Here is a 20,071-nt window from a genome sequence, read left to right as displayed (position 1 = left end):
GTATTGTTGAGAATTATTCCATTGTATAGATATACCACATTTGTTTTTTATCTATTCACCTGTTAGTGGATGTTTAGGTTGTTTCCAATTTTTGGCTGTTACAAATAAAGCTCCAATGAAGATTTGTGTATAAGGTATTACTGAATAACATTCCATTGTATGGCTATACCACAGTTTGTTTATCCACTCACTGACTGAGGGGCATCTTGATTGCTTCCAAGTTTTGGCACTTATCAATAAACCTGCATTATGCATTGTGTGTAGGTTTTGTGTGGGTATAAGTTTTCAATTTGTTTGGGTTCAAGCCAAGGAGCATGATTTACTGGGTCATATAGTAAGAGTATGTTTAGTTTTGTAAGAAACTCTCTTCCAAAGTGGCTGTCATTCTGCACTCCCACCAGCAGTGGGTGAGTGTTCCTGTTGCTCCATATCCTCATCAGCATTTGATGTCAGTGTTTTGGACTTTTGCCATTCACATAGGTGTGTAGTAATAGTATATTGTTGTTGCTTTCACTTGCAGTTCCCTAATAATATATGATGAATATCTTCATATTCTTCTTTTTTTAATAAGCTTTTGATGGCTAGCTTTTTTTGGCTGCATCAGGTCTTAGTTGCAGCACGTGGGATCCTTTGTGGTGGCATGCACGTTCTTCGTTGTGGTGCATAGTCTTCTCTCTAGTTGTGGCATGTGGGTTTTCTCTGCCTAGTTGTGGCATGCGGGCTCCAGGGTGCATGGGCTCTGTAGTTTGCAGCACGTGGGCTCTCTCATTGAGGTGCGTGAGCTCAGCTGTGGCATGCAGGCTTAGTTGCCCTGTGGCATGTGGGATCTTAGTTCCCCGACCAGGGATCGAACCCATGTTCCCTGCATTGGAAGGCAGATTCTTTATCACTGGACCACCAGGGAAGTCCCTCTTCATATTCTTTTAACAGTGTCTTGCAGAGCAGAAATTTTAAATTTTAGTCAAGTCCAGATTACTATGTTTTTCTTTCATGGATTGTGTTTTTGGTGTTGCATCTAAAAAGTGATTGCTAAACCCAAGGTAACTTACATTGTCTCCTATGTTATCTTCGAGGTGTTTTATAGTTTTGAGAAAATATTTGTAAAAGGTATAAGATGTGTGTCTGGATCACTTTTTTTTTGGCTGTGCTGCACAGTTTGTGGGATCTTAGTTCCCCTACGAGGTATCAAACCCATGCCCCCTGCAGTGGAAATGGAGCCCTAACCACTGGACCACCAGGGAATTCCCTAGGTCACTTTTTTATTGTTTCTTTATTTATTTTATAAACAGGATACATAATTTATTACCTATTTTACTATCTCTTAGCATTTTTTTTAATTAATTAATTTTATTTTGGCTCACTGGGTCTTCACTGTGGCATACAGGCTTCTCTAGTTGCAGTGCGCAGGCGCACTTGCGGTATGTGGGATCTTTATGTGTATAAAGATCTTTATCTTTATGTTCCCCTACTGGAGCCCCTGCATTGGGAGCATGGAGTCTTTTTTCTTTTTTTTTAAATAAATGTATTTATTTATTTATATTTTTGTCTTCATTAGGTCTTCAGTGCTGCGTGCAGGCTTTCTCTAGTTGTGGCTAGCGGGGGCTACTCTTCATTGCAGTGTGGAGGCTTCTCATTGTGGTGGTTTCTCTTGTTGTGGAGCATAGGCTGTAGGCGCACTGGCTTCAGTAGCTGTGGCACACAGGCTCAGTAGTTATGGCTCACGGGCTCTAGAGTGCAGGATCAGTAGTTATGGCACACGGGCTTAGTTGCACTGTGGCATGTGGGATCTTCTTGGACCAGGGCTCGACCCCACGACCCCTGCATTGGCAGGTGGCGTCTTAACCACTGCGCCACCAGGGAAGTCCCTGGATCACTTTTTAAAGCCCATTTGTTGAAAAGACTTTTTTCTCCATTCCTTTTCCTTTGTTCCCTTTTCAAAAACCACTTGAATGTATTTGTGTTCGTCTATTTCTACACTCTCCATTCCAGTTTTTTCCATTTATTGAGATAATAATCGTGTGGCTGTGTGTGGGGGTCTTATTGCCTTTTATTTTATTATATGGTTTATTCCATTAATTGATATTCAGATGTTAAGCCAACATTGCATTTCCTGGGACAAATCCCCCAGATCATGTTGTATACTCCTTTGTGTATGTTGCCGAGACAGTTTTCTGATATTTTGTTAATGTATTTTATATCTATATAGATGAGTGATAATGGCTTTGTAGATTTGGGGATTTTTAAAAAATATTTAATTATTTATTTGGTTGCACCAGGTCTTAGTTGCAACAGGCAGGCTCCTTAGTTGCAGCTCACGGGCTCCTTAGTTGTGACATGTGAACTCTTAGTTGTGGCATGAATGTGAGATCTAGTTCCCTGACCAGGAATCGAACCTGGGCTCCCTGCATTGGGGGTGCGGAGTCTTAACCACTGCACCACCAGGGGAGTTCCTACATCAATTTTTATATGTAGCATTTTTATCTTCATCTAGTTCAAAATATTTATGTTTTTTAAATTTCCCTTGTAATTTCTCCTTTTACCCATAGGATAATTAGCAGCATGTAGTTTAGTAAGTCTTTTTCTATTAAATTTACAGGGATGGTATCACAGAGCAGGAGGAATGCTTGTGATTTTTCAGTCAATGGTCCAAGTGTTACTGTTGAAATGGGGAAAATCTGTGAGTTATTTGAAGTAACTTGGTTTTTCTTCATAAGATGGGAGATGCTTTTTTCCAGTTTCTCTTCTATTGACAGTATTTACAAGTGTCCTTTTCAATAGGTGGTTGGTTGGGATGTGGGCCCCATAGTCCCTGCTGATCTGCAAGGACACATGTTTTCTTCAGATCCTGTCTTGTAAATATGAGCTGCCAGGCTTTGTAGTTCAAAAGGGGCTAATTATTCTTTTTTTAAATTATTATTTATTTACTTTGTTTATTTTTGGCTGCATCAGGTCTTCAGTTGTGGCACGTGTGGGATCTTCGTTGAGGCGCACGGGCTCAGTAGTTTTGGCACGCGGGATCTTAGTTCCCTGACCAGGGATCGAACCCGCATCCCCTGCATTGTATGGCGGATTATTTACCACTGGAACACCAGGGATGTCCCAGGGCTAATTATTCCAAGTTCTATTTTTGAATTAAGTCTCCACCTTCACATTTAACACCATTGGCAAAATGACATGAAACAGCTGCTCTTAACATCAGCACCTCTGTGACTCCCAACTGTTGAAATTAGGAATTCTTTCTAGTCTGTCTGAAAATCTCCTATAGTTTAAAAATATTTTTGTTTTAATGATTAAATTACTATACAGTCGATTTTTCCTGGTCATGGACCACCAGACAAGAGACTCATAAATCATAGGCATCCTTATTCCTGAAACTATGATTAAGAAATGTCACCAGATGATTAAACCCGGCTTCTTTGTTCCTCCCCTCTAAAACCCCACAACTCAAAGACCCAATTGCAGTGGGTGTCAGACTTGTCTCCCACTCCCTTGATTGGTGCCCTGCAACAAACTCTTACTTTGCTGCAAACACTCAATGTCAGTTTGGCTTTTGCTCAGTTACAGTAGGGGGTCTGAGCAAAAGGGAAAGAGTAGGGGGAGAGGTGCTAAGGAGAGAGATCAGAAGGATAAGGGGGTGGGAGCACTGGATGTGGGAGGCTACTGCAGGACAAAGAGAGGGTGGATTTACAGGGGAATGAGTCTACTTTTTTCCTGCTGAAGTTTGTCGACTTGCTCATTAGTTTTGGCCAAAAAATCTTTTAGTGATGTAACTTTTTAAACTTTTTTTTTTCATGTGTATTTATTTTTGGCTGTGTTGGGTCTTCGTTTCTGTGCGAGGGCTTTCTCCAGTTGTGGCAAGTGGGGGCCACTCTTCATCGCAGTGTGTGGGCCTCTCACTATCACGGCCTCTCATTGTGGAGCACAAGCTCCAGACGCGCAGCCTTAGTAGTTGTGGCTCACGGGCACAGTTGCTCTGCGGCATGTGGGATCTTCCCAGACCAGGGCTCGAACCCGTGTCCCCTGCATTGGCAGGCAGATTCTCAACCACTGCACCACCAGAGAAGCCCTAGGGATGTAACTTTTATTTCAGAATTTAATTTGGAGTCCTCTGCATACTAAGAAAAAATACTATCCATTGGGCCTGAGAACTCTTATTTCCTTTATTTTCAAAGGTGTCTTTCAAATTAACCCTTTTGTTCAAATCAAGTGTCCCCCAGAGTGGCCATTGAAGGCCCAAATCATCCTTAGGATAGTTATGCTATTCAGAAACATAGGCACACAGGACTTCTCCGTGTGATCCAGACAGCCCAGGAAAAAAAACCCAAAAAACAAAAAACATAACTCAAAGGACATCAAAAACAGTATGAAAAAGAATGGCGTGATCCACCAAGTATCTCAAACAACAGGGAACTAACAATAAAATCCAGGTGTCAAACTGAGAACAAAAAGCCACGAAACTCAACACAGAGCAGAGTTTAGACCTACTGCTGACTTACCATGTCTTCAAGGACTCAAGTTGACCTTGAGCAGCAAGGCACAAGGGACATATGTGGGTACTGCAGCTGGTGGAAGGCTGGGGTCTGCGGTGACAGGCAGTGCAGACGGTATCTCAATGGGACTTCCACAATAAACATAATAGGTTGTAACATAGCTTCTACAGTGGATATATCCAGTTTATCTTGTTCCTTTTGTCCACTGAACATTGATTAGTGAGACACAGGCTCAACAGTAGCGTGAGCTGGAGGACTGATGATACTCAGTGTGGAAGCTCCTTACAACTTCTCCTATTACTATTTTACTTTCTTAATCTGAATTTGTCTTAAAAATCATTTTTTCACTTGCTTTGACACTAGTTGAGGAAATCATACATCTCTCATGCTTAACAGTTAGTAACCTGTCCATCATTTTCAATTTTGAATGAACAACTGCGTATCATACAAAGACCTCGGAGAGGACTTTTACCACATTTAGTGAATATCCACTCTTCAGGAAATTCATCACAAAATTTACATTTGCATTTTCCATTTCTGTATTCAGTATATGTAAAATATAGATAACAGCAAGTTCAGCAAGAATAGAAAATATTGCCTTTTCAATCTCACGTGTGTATCAGTTTGTCACAAGTCCAAACTCATAACTGTCATAAGTTTTAACAGGTTGAACCGTTGAAAGGTTTGCAAACTTGTGAACTAACAGTGAATTGAACTTGGTATCTGACTCAACAACAAAAAAAGGAAATTCCTGTTTGCCTGCCTGTAAGGGAGAGTTCTAATTGTCAGGCAGTCACCTCAAAAAAAGCCAGAGCAGGTCTCATATGAGTTTTTGGGAAGTCTGGCATTCAGGAATCGGCAGACTTTCAGAAACAGGCATATTTAAGGATTGAAACCTATCCATAAAGGAGAGCGAATTATCACATGTCATTTCCTGCCAAGATAGCTTGTGACCTTCTAACCTTCGAAGCCTGGGTACGAAAGGGGCATCCCACTCAAGAGACAAAGGTTTGGGATTCCATGATCCCATCTCCTTGATGGGAACTGATTTATCAAGTAACCTGAAATTGCAGCAACACTGAATGCACAGGGAGTTGAAATCATCTCTGAAAAATACTTGAAATGAATATTACAGAAAGTTATTAACAGTGATTATGTAGTTACTCAATTAAATTAGGAAAAATAGTTCTAGAGGGCTTCCCTGGTGGTGCAGTGGTTAAGAATCCGCCTGCCAATGCAGGGGACACGGGTTCGAGCCCTGGTCCGGGAAGATCCCACATGCTGCAAAGCAACTAAGCCCGTGCACCACAACTACTGAGCCTGTGCTCTAGAGCCCGTGAGCCACAACTACTGAGCCCGTGTGCCACAACTACTGAAGCCTGTGCACCTAGAGCCGGTGCTCTGCAACAAGAGAAGCCACGACAATGAGAAGCCCGCGCAGTGCAATGAAGAGTAGCCCCCACTCACTGCAACTAGAGAAAGCCCGTGCACAGCAACGAGACCCAACACAGCCATAAATAAATAAATAAATAAATAAATAAAACCTGAATACATATCAAAATGTGGAGTAAGAAATATGTGTTGGTCACTGGATGGGACACCATCACTGGCTCTATGACTGAAGCCCACGCCTATAGCCCGTGCTCCACAACAAGAAGCCACCACAATGAGAAGCCCGTGCAACACAATGAAGAGTAGCTTGCTGCAACTAGAGAAAGCCCACGAGTAGCAACAAAGACCCAAGCAGCCAAAAAAAAAAAAAAATAGTTCTAGAGAAACATATCTGTTACAGGTGAAAGAAAGTTAAAGAAAGTTAAGCTCAGTAGCTACAGTTTATTACAGTGAAAGGATACAGATTAAAAGCAGTAAAGGAAGATGGCGCTATAGGACAGAGTCCAAGTGGGACCACATTGCCAGGTTCCAGTTGCCCCCTCGCTTAAGTCTCACAGCATCAATTTGTGACAGCACACATGGAGTACTGTTACCAGGGAACCTCACACAAGCCTTGGTGTTGTCCAGGGTTCTTTTGGAATATCTGTCACACACAGGGACACCTGTGTGGTTGACCTTACTCTCTAGCTTCTCCAAATGTCAAACTGATACAGAGACCTAAGGCCCCCCCACCATAAATCACAGTATTAGCATAAACTGCCTAGCACAACCCAAGGACCAGGTAAATAAAGACACTTTTATTAGTGAATGTATCAAGAGCTTGGAGATTGTCTCGCAGGAGTTGGACAAGTAAGTGCCACACATTTCTTTGGAATGAATAGACTGGACAACTCAGGCCTGTGATGTCATCCTTTACACAGGTCAAGTGAAAACACTCAAAACTTGTCCCTTCGGAATTCTTTTACAATTTATCCTAATCTATGTTCTCAGTGTTATTTATGGGTATCTGTATAATGGAAACAGACTGTAATGGTGTGCTACTTCACATCTTCCCAAGTCCACACTGGGTGACCTTGAAACCATGCCCCATAGGGTTAACCGAAGCTGGTGAGTAACAGAAATCCTTGAGTTTGTCTTACAGAACCACAGATAATGGAACAGCTTGTCAAAACCCCTCTGCTTGTAAACTGCCTTCACTGATTAAGCTTGTTTTAGCTTTTTTCTCTCTTTAGTTGCATATGCTCCAAGCTTCATATGGCCTAAGTAATATCACAAGACTCCCTAACAACCCCTGTAAATAACACCTCTGATGTATGGATCACTATAGTAAAGGGAGCCCCAGTTGTTTTTGTTTTTGTTTTTGGCTGTCTTGGGTCTTTGTTGCTGCATGCGGGCTTTCTCTACTTGTGGCGAACAGGGACTACTCATCGTTGTGGTGCACCAGCTTCTCATTGCAGAGCACAGGCTCTAGGCGCGTTGGCTTAATTGCTCCACGTCGTGTGGGATCCTCCCGGACCAGGGCTTGAACCCGTGTTCCCTGCATTGGCAGGCAGATTCTTTTTTTTTTTTTTTTTTTTTTGCGGTACGTGGGCCTCTCACTGTTGTGGCCTCTCCCGTTGCGGAGCACAGGCTCCGGACGCGCAGGCTCAGCAGCCATGGCTCACGGGCCCAGCCTCTCCGCGGCATGTGGGATCTTCCCAGACCGGGGCATGAACCCGTGTCCCCTGCATTGGCAGGTGGACTCTCAACCACTGTGCCACAAGGGAAGCCCAGCAAGCAGATTCTTAACCACTGTGCCACCAGGGAAGTCCACCCAGTTGTTATTTTAGGAACTTAAGAGTCAGCTCTTACACACTTTGAGCTAGTTAAGACTGATTGTAACTACCAAACCGTAAAATTTGGCCTGCACAGGTGTTCAGTGAATGCCCTTTGGACATCAGATGGCCAAAAACTCCACCCTCAGATCATGCAAAGTGACTATTTCTGAACATGCATCCCATGAAGAAACATGTAATGCAGATACATCCGCACACACCAATCACCTCACATTTTCTCACACCCTATCACCTTTCCCCACACCTAAGACCATCTTGTGTCTTTATCCCATAAATAACTCAAGGACCCCAACTCCAGGGAGGTGGATCTCAGGCTTGCTCTCCTGTCTCCTCCATTGGCTGCCCTGTGAATGAATTTTTTCTCTCCCGCAAACCTTGGTGTCTCAGTGTTTGGCTTGTGCACCTCTGGAAATGCTACCTGGTTTGGTAACAACCTCATGTTCACAACTTGAAATTGCCACAGTTGGAGTATGTGTACCAGGGAAATTGGCAAACACTACAACCAAGGGTCGATTCATTGTTTTATTACTTGTCTAGACTTAAGAAAGTAACGGGGCTTCCCTGGTGGTGCAGTGGTTGATAATCTGCATGCCAATGCAGGGGACACGGGTTCAAGCTCTGGTCCGGGAAGATGTCACATTCCACAGAACAACTAAGCCCATGTGCCACAACTACTGAACCTGTGCTCTAGAGGCCATGAGCTACAACTACTGAAGCCTGCATGCCTAGAACCTGTGCTCCGCAGCGAGAGAAGCCACCGCAATGAGAAGCCTGCACACCACAACAAAGAGCAGCCCCCGCTCGCCGCAACTAGAGAAAGCCCGGTCCCACCAACGAAGATTCAACCCAGCCAAAAATCAATTTAAAAAAAAAAGTAATGGAGAATAAGTTAATGGGGACTGTACGCTGGGAATAGCACAAACATTCCACCCAGCAAAGTAACTTCAGAAAACTCAATTTCTAACACATTTCTTTTATTGTCTTCTTAGTTATTATAAAAAGGGAAATATCAGCCAACATTCACTACCAGTTGGAAAATAACTACTGTGAACATCTAAGATACACAGCTGGCAAATGAACACATTAAAAATGTTCAACATGATGAACCATTAGGGAAATGTCATCAGACCACAGTAAGATAACTCTACACACTTTTAAAACAGGTTAATATTTAATACATTTAATATAACAACCAAGTACAGGTGAAGGATATAGGGGAACTTGAATCCTCCCATACAATTAATGGGAATGCAAAAGGGTCCAGTCATTCACTTTAGAAGATGAAACCATATATTCATATAAAGGATTTTATGTACATTCATAATAAGATTATCTGTGATAGCCAAACCAGAAACAAACCACAAAACCCCATCATTTAACAGATGAATGGATAAACAATCAAAGGGTGGTATATCCAAACAGTGTATTTTTCAGGAATTAAAACAATAAACTATTATGGAATTCCCTAGTGGTCAAGTGGTTAGGACTCCGTGCTTTCACCGCTCAGGGCCTGGGTTCAGACCCTGGTCAGGGAACTAAGATCCCACAAGCCTTGTGGCATGGCAAAAAGAAAAAAAAAACAGAACTATTCACATCAGCAACTTGGATGATTCTCAAGATAATCATGCACCATGAAAGAAAAAGGCAAATACAAAAGTAAACACATTAAGATTCCAATGATATTAAAACTCTAGAAAACATTAACTAATTGAATGTGAAAGAAAGTCAACAGTAGTTGCCTGGGAGCCCATGGAGAGATGCCAATGTAGATATGGAACTGATGGATGTTTGTTATTATAATGATGGTTGTGATTTTACACATACTAAAACTTACCAAGCTGTACATTTTAAGTATATTCAGTTGAGTGCCTACCAACGATATAGCTCGATTAAGTTTTAATAAAAATTGGCTTCACATAAAAATCTGAATCTCCTTTTTGGAAAAGTAGAACTCTGGAAACCAACACATCAACTCCATCAACTCTTCTTGTCTCATGGGAGGGACTGTCACAGTAGCAATAAAGACACCTGTCTTTATAGCAATGAAAGGTGTTTCTACTTGAGTTATCCAGGACCTCTTCCCGAGTCATAAAAATAACATGCCAGGATTACACGATTTTCCCCTTCCTCATTTTTTCTTTTCACTGCAACAACGGCCTTGAGATAAACAATTTAGAGATGTTGTGGGATCCTAAAACCTTTACAGTATTCAGTCTGACACTGACTTGGACCTCAGGAGAAGAGAAACAGCCCTGTACCTCCTAAGGATTTCTGCAAAAACTTTATCCTTTATGGCCATAATCCCGGTACATTTGTGAATGCAACTTTATTTTTTATTTTCCTAAAGATCCCAAATTACAGCAATTTGTCTTTTTATCAGAGTACAGTTGCTTTACTGGATGCAGCTTTAGAAAAGGCTCATCCCTACTTGTTTTCTTGTCTCTCACTTCCTACTAATTCCCTGAGTGTTTCTGTACCAAATATGGTTCCCACCTAATGTCTGTAATCTAACGCTCAGCAACACCAGCCTACGACGTTGTGGACATTATGGCTTATGGCTCTTTTCCAGCTGGACTTAGAGAACTTCTTCTCTAGAACAGTACAGGGGGTATGATGTGACATCCTCTGTGAAAAAGAGAACAACTCATGCTGCTCCAAAAAACACTGGTGGGGCTTCCCTGGTGGCGCAGTGGTTGAGAGTCTGCCTGCTGATGCAGGGGACACGGGTTCGTGCCCCAGTCCGGGAAGATCCCACATGCTGCAGAGCGGCTGGGCCCGTGAGCCATGGCCGCTGAGCCTGTGCATCCAGAGCCTGTGCTCCACAATGGGAGAGGCCACAACAGTGAGAGGCCCACGTACGACACAAAAAGAAAGAAACAAACAAACAAAAAAACACTGGTGGTTCTCACAACTCTCCTCTCCTAAGGGTGATGTAAGGACCCACCAAAAATTCTGATATCCAGGTCACAACATTATTCCCACAAAGCCCTGCAGGAGGCCTTGGACAGCAATGCAAATTAGACACAAACTGCAATGAAAACTATTCTCTGCCATTATACTATCCCCACTGAGGTATACAAAATTCCCAAACAGGTGACATAGAGCTAGAAAAATCCATCCGGAGTATGACATGAAATAATGCCACTGAAAAAGGTAACCCTCTGTAAGCCACCAGCAGAACCCAGACTGGGTCACCTTGGTCAAAGCTGGTTAAGTCCATGGCCTAGTCAGTTAGACACAAGAGAATGCTAACACCCAAGTGCTCAGGCTACTCATGCTTCCCTCCACAGGATGCGAGAAAACAGAGGTCTACCTACCCTGATTACATTGAGGTGACTGCCACTTGGTAGAGGTAAGATGATTTTTACCACAGAAACTCACACTGACGTTAGTCTGGCAAGGGCCCTGCACAGGTTAGAAAGTAGAGTGTAGCTCCTTAAAAGCTTCCTCTGAACCTGGTACTCAGAGGCAATCTACACACTAGGGCTGTTCAGATGTATGGCATTCAACTTCCAGTTGATGACTCCCTCACAGAGCCTATTCAGTATGATGTATTAACTAAGGAGACAGCTCATTCACTGCTCTTCTCATCTCATTTGAAGGCCTTTCTCCAGTATGAACTTTCTGGTGACGAATGAGGTTAGACCTTCGGCTGAAAGCTTTCCTACATTCGCTGCACTCAAAGGGTCTGTCTGGGCTGTGAAGTTTCTGGTGCTCAGTCAGAGCAGACCTTTGACTGAAGACTTTTCCACATTTGCTACACTCAAGAGGCCTCTCTGTAGTGTGAACTTTTCGGTGTTGAGTAAGTTGGGTGTTTTGGCTAAAGAATTCTCCACATTCAGTGCACTCATATGGTCTTTCTCCAGTGTGAATTCTCTGGTGTTGAGTGAGGCCAAAGCTTTGGCTAAAAAGTTTCCCACATTCAATGCATTTATAAGGCCTTACTCCAGTGTGAACTCTCTGGTGCTTAATGAGAGTAGAGCTTTGGCTAAAAAGTTTCCCACATTCACTGCATTCATATGGCCGTTCACCAGTGTGGATTCTCTGATGTTTAATGAGGCTGGGACTTTGGTTAAAGAATTTCCCACATTCACTGCACTCATAAGGCCTTGTGCCTGTGTGAACTCGCCGGTGTTTAATTAGGTTGGAGTTGGACGTAAAGAATTTTCCACATTCATTGCATTTATAAGGCCGTGATCCAGTGTGAATTCTCTGATGTTCACTGAGGCTGGAGCTTTGGCTAAAGAATTTGCCACATTCACTACACTCATAAGGCCTTTCTCCAGTGTGAATTCGCTGATGCCGAACAAGTGTGGGTTTGTTGCTAAAAGCCTTCCCACATTCCCTGCACTCATAAGGCCTTTCTCCAGTGTGGACTCTCTGGTGCTGAATAAGTATGTGTTTATAGCTGAAGGTTTTCCCACATTCACTGCATTCATAAGGCCTCTCTCCAGTGTGGACTCTCTGGTGCTGAGCAAGCCTGTACTTGCGGCAGAAGGCTTTACCACATTCACTGCACTTATAATGCCGTTGTTCATTGTGAAAGGCTTCCACACATTCGGCGTCCTTTTGTGGAGTGACCTGGTGCTGGAGAAGGCTAGAGCTACCAGGGAAATTCTTCCCAGCCTCCTGGCATGTGGAAGACTTCTTGGATGCATGGACTATGTGGCTGTTCATAAAGGCCTTACCCACATCTCTTCTAAAGAGTTTCTTTCCACTGTGCTGGTGAAATTTCACACTTGGCCCACACAGTTTCTGGCCAGGGTTTGTTCCGAGGTCCTCAGCTAGATGCAAACCACCTTCTAAGTCTGGGCTACACCTCTCCCAGGGATAGGCCTCCTGGGTGGACAGGTTTGTCTTTGAAGTATTTATTCGTGGCACTTCTACAAAAACATTCTGTTCAGAAGGTGTCTCCTTGACCTCTGCTCCATGCCAACAACCTGAAAGCACAGACATATGTATGAACTTCATGTAGATTTTGGTAGAAGGAGGCAGCCCCATCACAAATATCAAATATGTGTCTGACATACCAAGGAAATAATCCATGGGACTGTTTTCAGGACAAGGGAGCTGGGGGCAGGTAAAGAAAGCGCAGCTGTGCAGGACTGTGCCTCTCCACGTCACAGAACAGGGAGGACTCACCAGGCAAAAGGCACAAGGATGGGGTGGAGCACACGGAGGAGCTGGGGTCCACAACTCACTCCTCCAGGAATGGTTTTCACCAGGGCCTTGGTTGCTGGTGACACATGTGTGCTGTATGGAAAGCTGTGTCCAGGCCCAGGAAAATCCGATTGTCACTGAGTAGCTGGTGTTCAAGGACTATTTTGAGGATAGGTGCAGAACTCATGACACGTTAAGTGTAGGCCAATACTGAAAAGCACAGAGGAGTGAGGATGGAGAGGACCAATGCAGAATGGAAGACAGAGAAGTGAGGGATAATCCTGGGTTCGAAGTCAGAGTAGATATGACAGAAGAAGTAAAGTGTCAAGAATGGGTAGGAAAGATAGAAATGAGGTACACAGTCACTGTCCTTGGCACCAAAACAGTGCTAGGCACAGGACATGTTCCTGATATAACTTGACTCCAACCATAATATCACATCCTTCCCCTGATGCCAATCACCAGACCCAGGTTCACTTTGAGCCCCTCATGTTGTGCCTGGAGTCATGTCCACTCTGTCAAGTACCCAGGGTTCTCCTCTCAGCTTCACTTGTACAACATGCAACCTAGAAAATGCAAGTCCTAAGGGAAAGACAGGACAGGTGAGCGGTCAACACTGGCCCACAAGGGCAATCAATTCCAAAACAATCTAAGGAAAGAAAAACAGTATCACATATTGAATCTTTGAGGAGAATATCACAGCAACAGCCAGGTGGACCCCACAAAAAGTGACCATGTCTGGTCCGAGCAATTCCTGGTACTGTCAGGCCCCAGAAAATGACAGCCAGAAAAGGGCAGAACATGGAGTACAGAGGTAGCATGGGTCTACAGTCAACTTAGCAGGGAGTGGCTGAGACTAATGAAACCCACTGGACTAATTCCAAGTCATCTGACACAGAAAACCTTCACTGAAAAAACTTCAGAGCACTTGGCATTAGGTCTACTTGTGAAAGGAGGTCATATACACACTTAGCCTTAACACCGACAGCACAGATGACAGGGAAGCAGTAATAGAGATGTGCACACTGTCTAGCTGTGAAAAAACAGACTTGCCTTTGGAAAAAAGGGGAAAGGCAGAGGCCTGCCCAGGATGCTGGGATAGGTGTGAGGGCCTTACCCAATGATGCAACAAGTGCAAAGGTCTCCAGCATGACATCATGGTACAGGAATCTCTGGGCCTCATCAAGAAGCCTCCATTCCTCCTGGGAAAAGTATACAGCCACGTCCTCAAAGGTCACAGAGCCCTGTGATGACAGGGACAGATGTCTCCATAAGCAGCCTCTCTCCCCAGGACCCCATAAGTACCCCTAACCCATACTCACTCTGGGTTCATCATCCTCCCCAGCTCCCTAACTCAGAGGGCACTGGTACTGAATAACTCTTTGTGCTTCCTTGAGCACTAGGTACAACTCTAAGCAGCAACAGGCAGGTGGACAGATAGATGCCATCTAAGCTGTGGACCTGGTATGCAGGGCCCCCTCCCTCTCTTGTGCGACAACAGCCTGAGAGTCCCCAGGATCACGTTACCTAGACACAAACAAACTTGGGCTCATTGTCCTCTCAAACTCCTTGTATGAGGGCCCTGGGGCAACGTGGTCACACACCTTCCCCACATGCGTATTACTCACTGGCTAACTCCTCATACATCTGATCCCCATCACCACCACCCGGCCCACAAAATTGGCATGTCTCCTGCCTCCTCACATATCCTCTGCACATGGCATCAGAAAGTGCCTGCCAATGCAACTGGATCCCACCGTACCCCATCTCTCCACTGGTGGTTCCCCAGCCCTGTTCTGAAGGCTTCCCCAGCAGGCCTTGTTCCTGACTTTAACCTCAGTCAAAACATGCAGATCTAAATACCCCTGGTCTGGTTCCACTTCTGTATTCCTCACTATGTCTCTTCACCAATTAGAACCTTTAAACACCCATTTAAAATCCACACCCACTTGACACACCTAAGGTAAACTCATGTGACACTGTGACAGAAACTCCCCAAGTTCCACCACAAAAGTCTGGTGAGTGCATAGGAGGAGAAATAACAGCAGCCTGACTTCACTATCACTTCACCTCCATTTCTGCTTTCCCTTTGCATCAATTTCACAGCCACTCTCCCATAAAAACCTGGGCCACCTGCTGGACTTTCACCACCCCCTTCTGTGTCACTGATGATCAGTCCTGTTCCTTGAATGTCTTTGTGACACCCACAGCCCCCCTTTCCTCCCTTGTCCCCTAATGCATCCTGAACCCTCCCCAGCACTCTAGATCTGCATGTTCAGCTGTCCACTTGTCTCTTATACTTGGGAGTCACTGAAACAGCTGAAACTCAACATGGCCAAAACCCAAATCCTAATACTCTCGGTAAAAAGGACTCCTACCACTGACTTCTGCATCTCAGTTTGATGGTACTACCACACTCCCAGATGCAAAGGGAAAAAACTCTGGAGTCATCTGTGATCCCTCTACCTTAGAAAATCTGGTTAGTCCCTACTTTAAAAGCAAATCCAGAAGCCAAGTGTTTCTCCTACCTCCACATCCACCCACCCTGTCCAGCCACAACCAATGCTTATCTGGATAACTGCAACAGCCTCCTTGATAATCTCCTTGTCTTCCTCTCCCCCAGTCTGTTCTGCATTCTGCACCCAGGGGTAGCCTTTTAAATCCTAAGTAAGATCATTTTTCTCCTCTGTTCCAAATATACCATGGCTGCTATCACTCTCAGAACAGACTTCTGAGAGTACCATTCTAGGTGCAACTTCTCAAAGTACCACTCTAGGCCTGACTCTGGCCCCCTTGCTCTCCATCCTCACCAGACATTAATAGAGACCTAGAAGTCCTAGAACACTCCCATCTCACTCTCATCCCCAAGCATTTGTACATACTAACCCCTGTACCTAAGACAACCTTTCACATCTCAGTCCACTGGCTGCCAAAAATGAGTATCTGTCCATATAACCTCTGGCCTGGACTTAGAAACCTGGGCTTACGGTTTCTCTAGGGTCTTGAGATACCAAGGCCAGGAAGGGTGGCAGCAAAAGAGTTCCAGGACACCTGACACTCACCAGTGCAGTGTCCATAAGTGGTTCTGCTGAGTGTGGAACCTGTGGGAAGAGCAGGGCCATGTAACTTTAATTCCCAGCAGCAACATAGACGAAAAAGAAGATTAATGAGTGAACCGTTTAATACTGAAGTCAAAGATAAATGCTCAAGGGAAAAATAAAGCATGTAAAAGAGGGCAGAAAAATGTTATAGAGTTGTGCCATAAAGTCACATGGATAACTTGAGAAAAGGCTTCCCAGAAGTGGGACAAAAAGGTGAAAATCCTCTCTGTCAGAGTCATGCCTGGTGTGTTTGAGCAGCACCCACGAGGATGGTGTGACTGAAGCCCAGTAAGCCAGAAGAATAAGGGATCGTGTTGGCGAGGAAGTGGTGTTGGCAGGTCATATAGCACTATTAAAGCCCTGAGCAACAAATATCAAAATTTAGTCTCATTTTACGTACAGGTCTGTTTCTTACACTTCCAGACACTTCCATTTGTTTCCCTTTTTCTATCTGTTTGTCCCTTGCCTATATCATATTTTTCTCTTCCCATAGCTTGTAGCTGGCCCTAACAGGTGGCCAGGAGTTCTCATACTTCCTTTTCAAATTTTACTCTGGTTATATTAAAAATTATTGTTTTATATAAAATCCCAGCTTACATAATCCATAGATTAAATTCTGATTTGAAATTACTATAACATTGTACAGTATAATTTAAGAATATGTACTTTTAATACTTATCCATATTCTTTGGTGTTAAATTTTCCATAAATATTCAGATTATCTGTAATTTCCTACATGCTTTTCTCTCTGGTGGAAGAGAACAGAACCACCATTTTTCTGACTATGCATTCAAAATGAATCTCTGATAAAGGGGTTGTTCCTAGAATCAGTAAAAGTGCTTGGCCTCCAGCAGTTGGGGATAACTGGACCTCATTTTGGACTCTTTAAACTTAAGAGAAAGGAAATAAGATATATGACCTAGCCTCTATTCCATCTTCATAGACATGGAAATATCTTCTTGAGCTCTTAATATCCTGCTAGGGTTTCGAAGCATTATGACTTTTTATCCTTACAATGATTCTTTTCAGCCCTCTTAAAACAAGTATTTTAACAAAATATTTTAATCATTTTCTCTTACAAGATCACCAGAGGAAAATTATTTAACAGTAAAATAAATATTAGTGGAAGAGCACAATCTCTTAAAACACGAAAACCCTCTGTGTGTGTGCAGACTGTAAAAAAGTAAGTTTATGTAAGGCATAAGTGTGTGTCAAAATATAATTATGAAATAGTTTAAGTATAATTTTCATTCAAAGAACTAAGTTAAAATTAGTAACACAGAGCAAAACAAGATGAGTAAGTGGAAATGTTAATTTAAATACAATAAAAATTTTAACATATAAACTAGACAGATGTGTGCTTTATATACTCCAGAACACATTCCAAGTATGGCTACAGTACTAGTGCTTATAGATACAGAAAGCAAACCGAAAAAAAAAAAAAACCAAACAAAACCTAAACAAAAAACCATAGGCAAAAAAAGGCTTTCAACAGCAAAACGTACAGACATTTTACTCATGTATTCATATCTACAGAATACTACACAAAAAGGAAAATAGATACCCTGCATGAAAAACATGCGTAAGGTCACACCATATTGTGCAAATGAAGAAAAACACATCATAATACTTATACGATTCCATTAATTAAGTTTTAAAACAAGCGACCGGAACTAAACTACAGCCATCGAATATTTTCCACATAGTTAGCAAAACTATCAAGAAAAGCAAGGAAACGCTTACTTTAAACAACAGACAATACTTTAACTTTTGAGAGATGGGTATAATTGTTTTGAAGGACCCCACTGGCGGCTTCTGGGATCGCATTTTTTGACCTCAGCGCTTAACAGATACTAATTTTAGAGCTGCTTATTCAACTGTATGTATAAGTTCTGTGCAATTTTTCTCCACGCAGGTCATTATTTTAAAATTCGGAAAACCAAGGTTTGGGGGCACGAATAAATATAAACATAGGACACGCGTAAGAAAAAATTGGTAAGATCAGAAACAGTGCAGAATGAGAAGAGTTGGGGGAGGGCCCTGAGGGCGCAGCGTTTACCTGAATCGGACCCATCAGCGCTGCCGCCGCCAAGGGAGTCTGTGTGCGAAGGTGGGGCCCGGGCACTGCAGCCCCCGTCCCGGCCCCGCAACAGAGTCAGGCTGGATGGCGCCCACGCCGAGCCTTAGACCGCCTCAGAGCTGCCTCAGAGCAGCTGGCACAGCAGCTTCCTAGTTCCTTGATCTCGGGCTAGACCAGCGTCCTCAACCTCACCACCAGTGAACAGATCCGTGTTTACAAAATGTCGCCGATCCACGCCGGAAGGCCCACCCAAACGCCGTCCTCCAGAACGGAAGTGCCTCTTCCCGAGTCTTCATTGGTCCAGTGCCCCTGACGCACGGCGCAGTGCTTTCAGGGTAATGTAGTTCACAACGCTCCCGTCCCCGGCAAGAGGCGGTGACCCCCAACCTCCAGAGAAATGTTCCGCCTCACCCGGAGGGTTGCTGGGAAGTACAAAGGCTGTGAGCACGGGGCGGGGTTTCACGTTTCTTAAAGGGGACGCACCCAGATTTCCTTGAAATGTAGTCTGTGCTGATCACAGAGAGGTACAGTGACAATAATATTTCAGATGACCCCCAAACCGGCAAAACCAAATGGGCACATAATACCGGGTTTTCGCTCAGACACAAAGTGCATCCATGCTGAGCTGGAGTCCAATAAACATTGTCTTGTTGATCTTCCAGTACATGTAAGCTGAAGCTTTAGACTCAACTTATGAGCCTCACTGTGTTAGGTCAGTGTCAAGAAAGTAAAGACTTCAGACAGGGCCATGCCGGGCAAGACAGAGGAGGGATGTGGGGCAGCCAGAAGCAGGTGGACCAGGCGCTGTGTCTCTGTGTCTCTTGTGATTCCATCACAAAAAATCGGAAAGCCTGTGACACTGTCCCATTCAGGGACCGACACATATTTCTTGCTCCACATTTTAATATGTATTCAGTTCTTCTCTAGAAGCTAAGATCTACCTATCTGAAAAGGAAGAGGGACTTACCATATGTAACTTTCTGTCAGGAGAGTGACTCATAGTTTATTTGGAAAGGGAGCATCTGAACCCAGAGATAAAGAATTGGATTACATGGTCTCCTTTCCTTGCTGGGGAGTCAATATAATTTCACCTGCAAGTGCAGTGAAAATGCATGGAGAGTTGAGCTTATCTCAGGAAAATATTTGTGAAATGTTGAAATTGCTGAAATCAATCATTATTTAGTTATTCAAAAGTGGTGGCCAAAATAGCTCTTGACCATGTGAAAGAGGTTAGGATCTCAGTGAAGACTGAAGGAACACTGAAGTCTGAGAATGAGGGAATGAAGCTGAGCGCGTAGGTACACAAGAAAATTGGCTAATCTGTAGATATAGCTCTCCAAGTTGTGATTTATTATTTATTTATTTAAATAATTTTTTAGTATACCAAACAATGCCAGCTTGAAGGGTGACATAGAGAGAGCAGATATCTTTGCCAGAATGCTAGAAAAAACAGGGCATCTGTGCCATCATATTTATACCCTCCTTAACAAGCACTCATGAAGTGCCTACTCCATTCCAAGCACTATTTTGGCTGCATGGGACCCATCAAGATCCAAAGAGACAAATATCCCTACCCTCATGAGTCTGACTTTCTGGTCAAAGGAGATGGACAGTAAAAATTAATGACAACATAGTCTATTGCATAATACTTTTATGTGTTATGAGTGTTAACCAAAATTTCGGAAACGAATACCTGATTGAAGTTAAGACACATTTATTTGGGGCTTGTTAGGACTGCAGCCTGGGAGACACAGTTTTGAGAAGCACTAAAATTGTGGTTCCCTGGACTACAAAATGGAGGAAGGTTATAAAGGCAAAAAACAGAAGGTCACAGTTAGTTCCATAAATTTTTAATGAAGAATTATAATTGGAGCTGTCATGAGGTAAGGCTGCTTGTAAAGCAAGGATTGACTGGAGTTGGAAATGTCTGCGTAGTTACAAGGGGGACTCTTGAAACCGCAAGGCTGTAGGTAGCAGATTTTTAAAATGTCTAATGTCTGCTATCAAACTGAA

At 43.4% G+C, this 20,071-nt stretch overlaps 1 protein-coding gene across 1 annotated transcript; it reads right to left on the bottom strand.

Moving 5' to 3' along the window:
• Nucleotides 1-1,498: 1,498 nt before the first annotated feature.
• Nucleotides 1,499-18,315, bottom strand: LOC101327299 (uncharacterized). The gene is made up of 4 exons (XM_019928877.3): nt 18,038-18,315; nt 15,940-15,978; nt 13,995-14,121; nt 1,499-12,657 (listed from the first exon to the last, which is right to left on the bottom strand). The coding sequence occupies exons 1-4, from the start codon at nt 18,050-18,052 to the stop codon at nt 11,276-11,278; spliced, it is 1,563 nt and encodes a 520-aa protein (XP_019784436.1). The 5' UTR covers nt 18,053-18,315; the 3' UTR covers nt 1,499-11,275.
• Between the last annotated feature and the right edge of the window lie 1,756 nt (nt 18,316-20,071).

The sequence above is a fragment of the Tursiops truncatus genome, chromosome 19 (assembly GCF_011762595.2).
Source record: "Tursiops truncatus isolate mTurTru1 chromosome 19, mTurTru1.mat.Y, whole genome shotgun sequence".
NCBI lineage: Eukaryota > Metazoa > Chordata > Mammalia > Artiodactyla > Delphinidae > Tursiops > Tursiops truncatus.
This window is presented reverse-complemented; position numbering and strand designations above follow the sequence as displayed.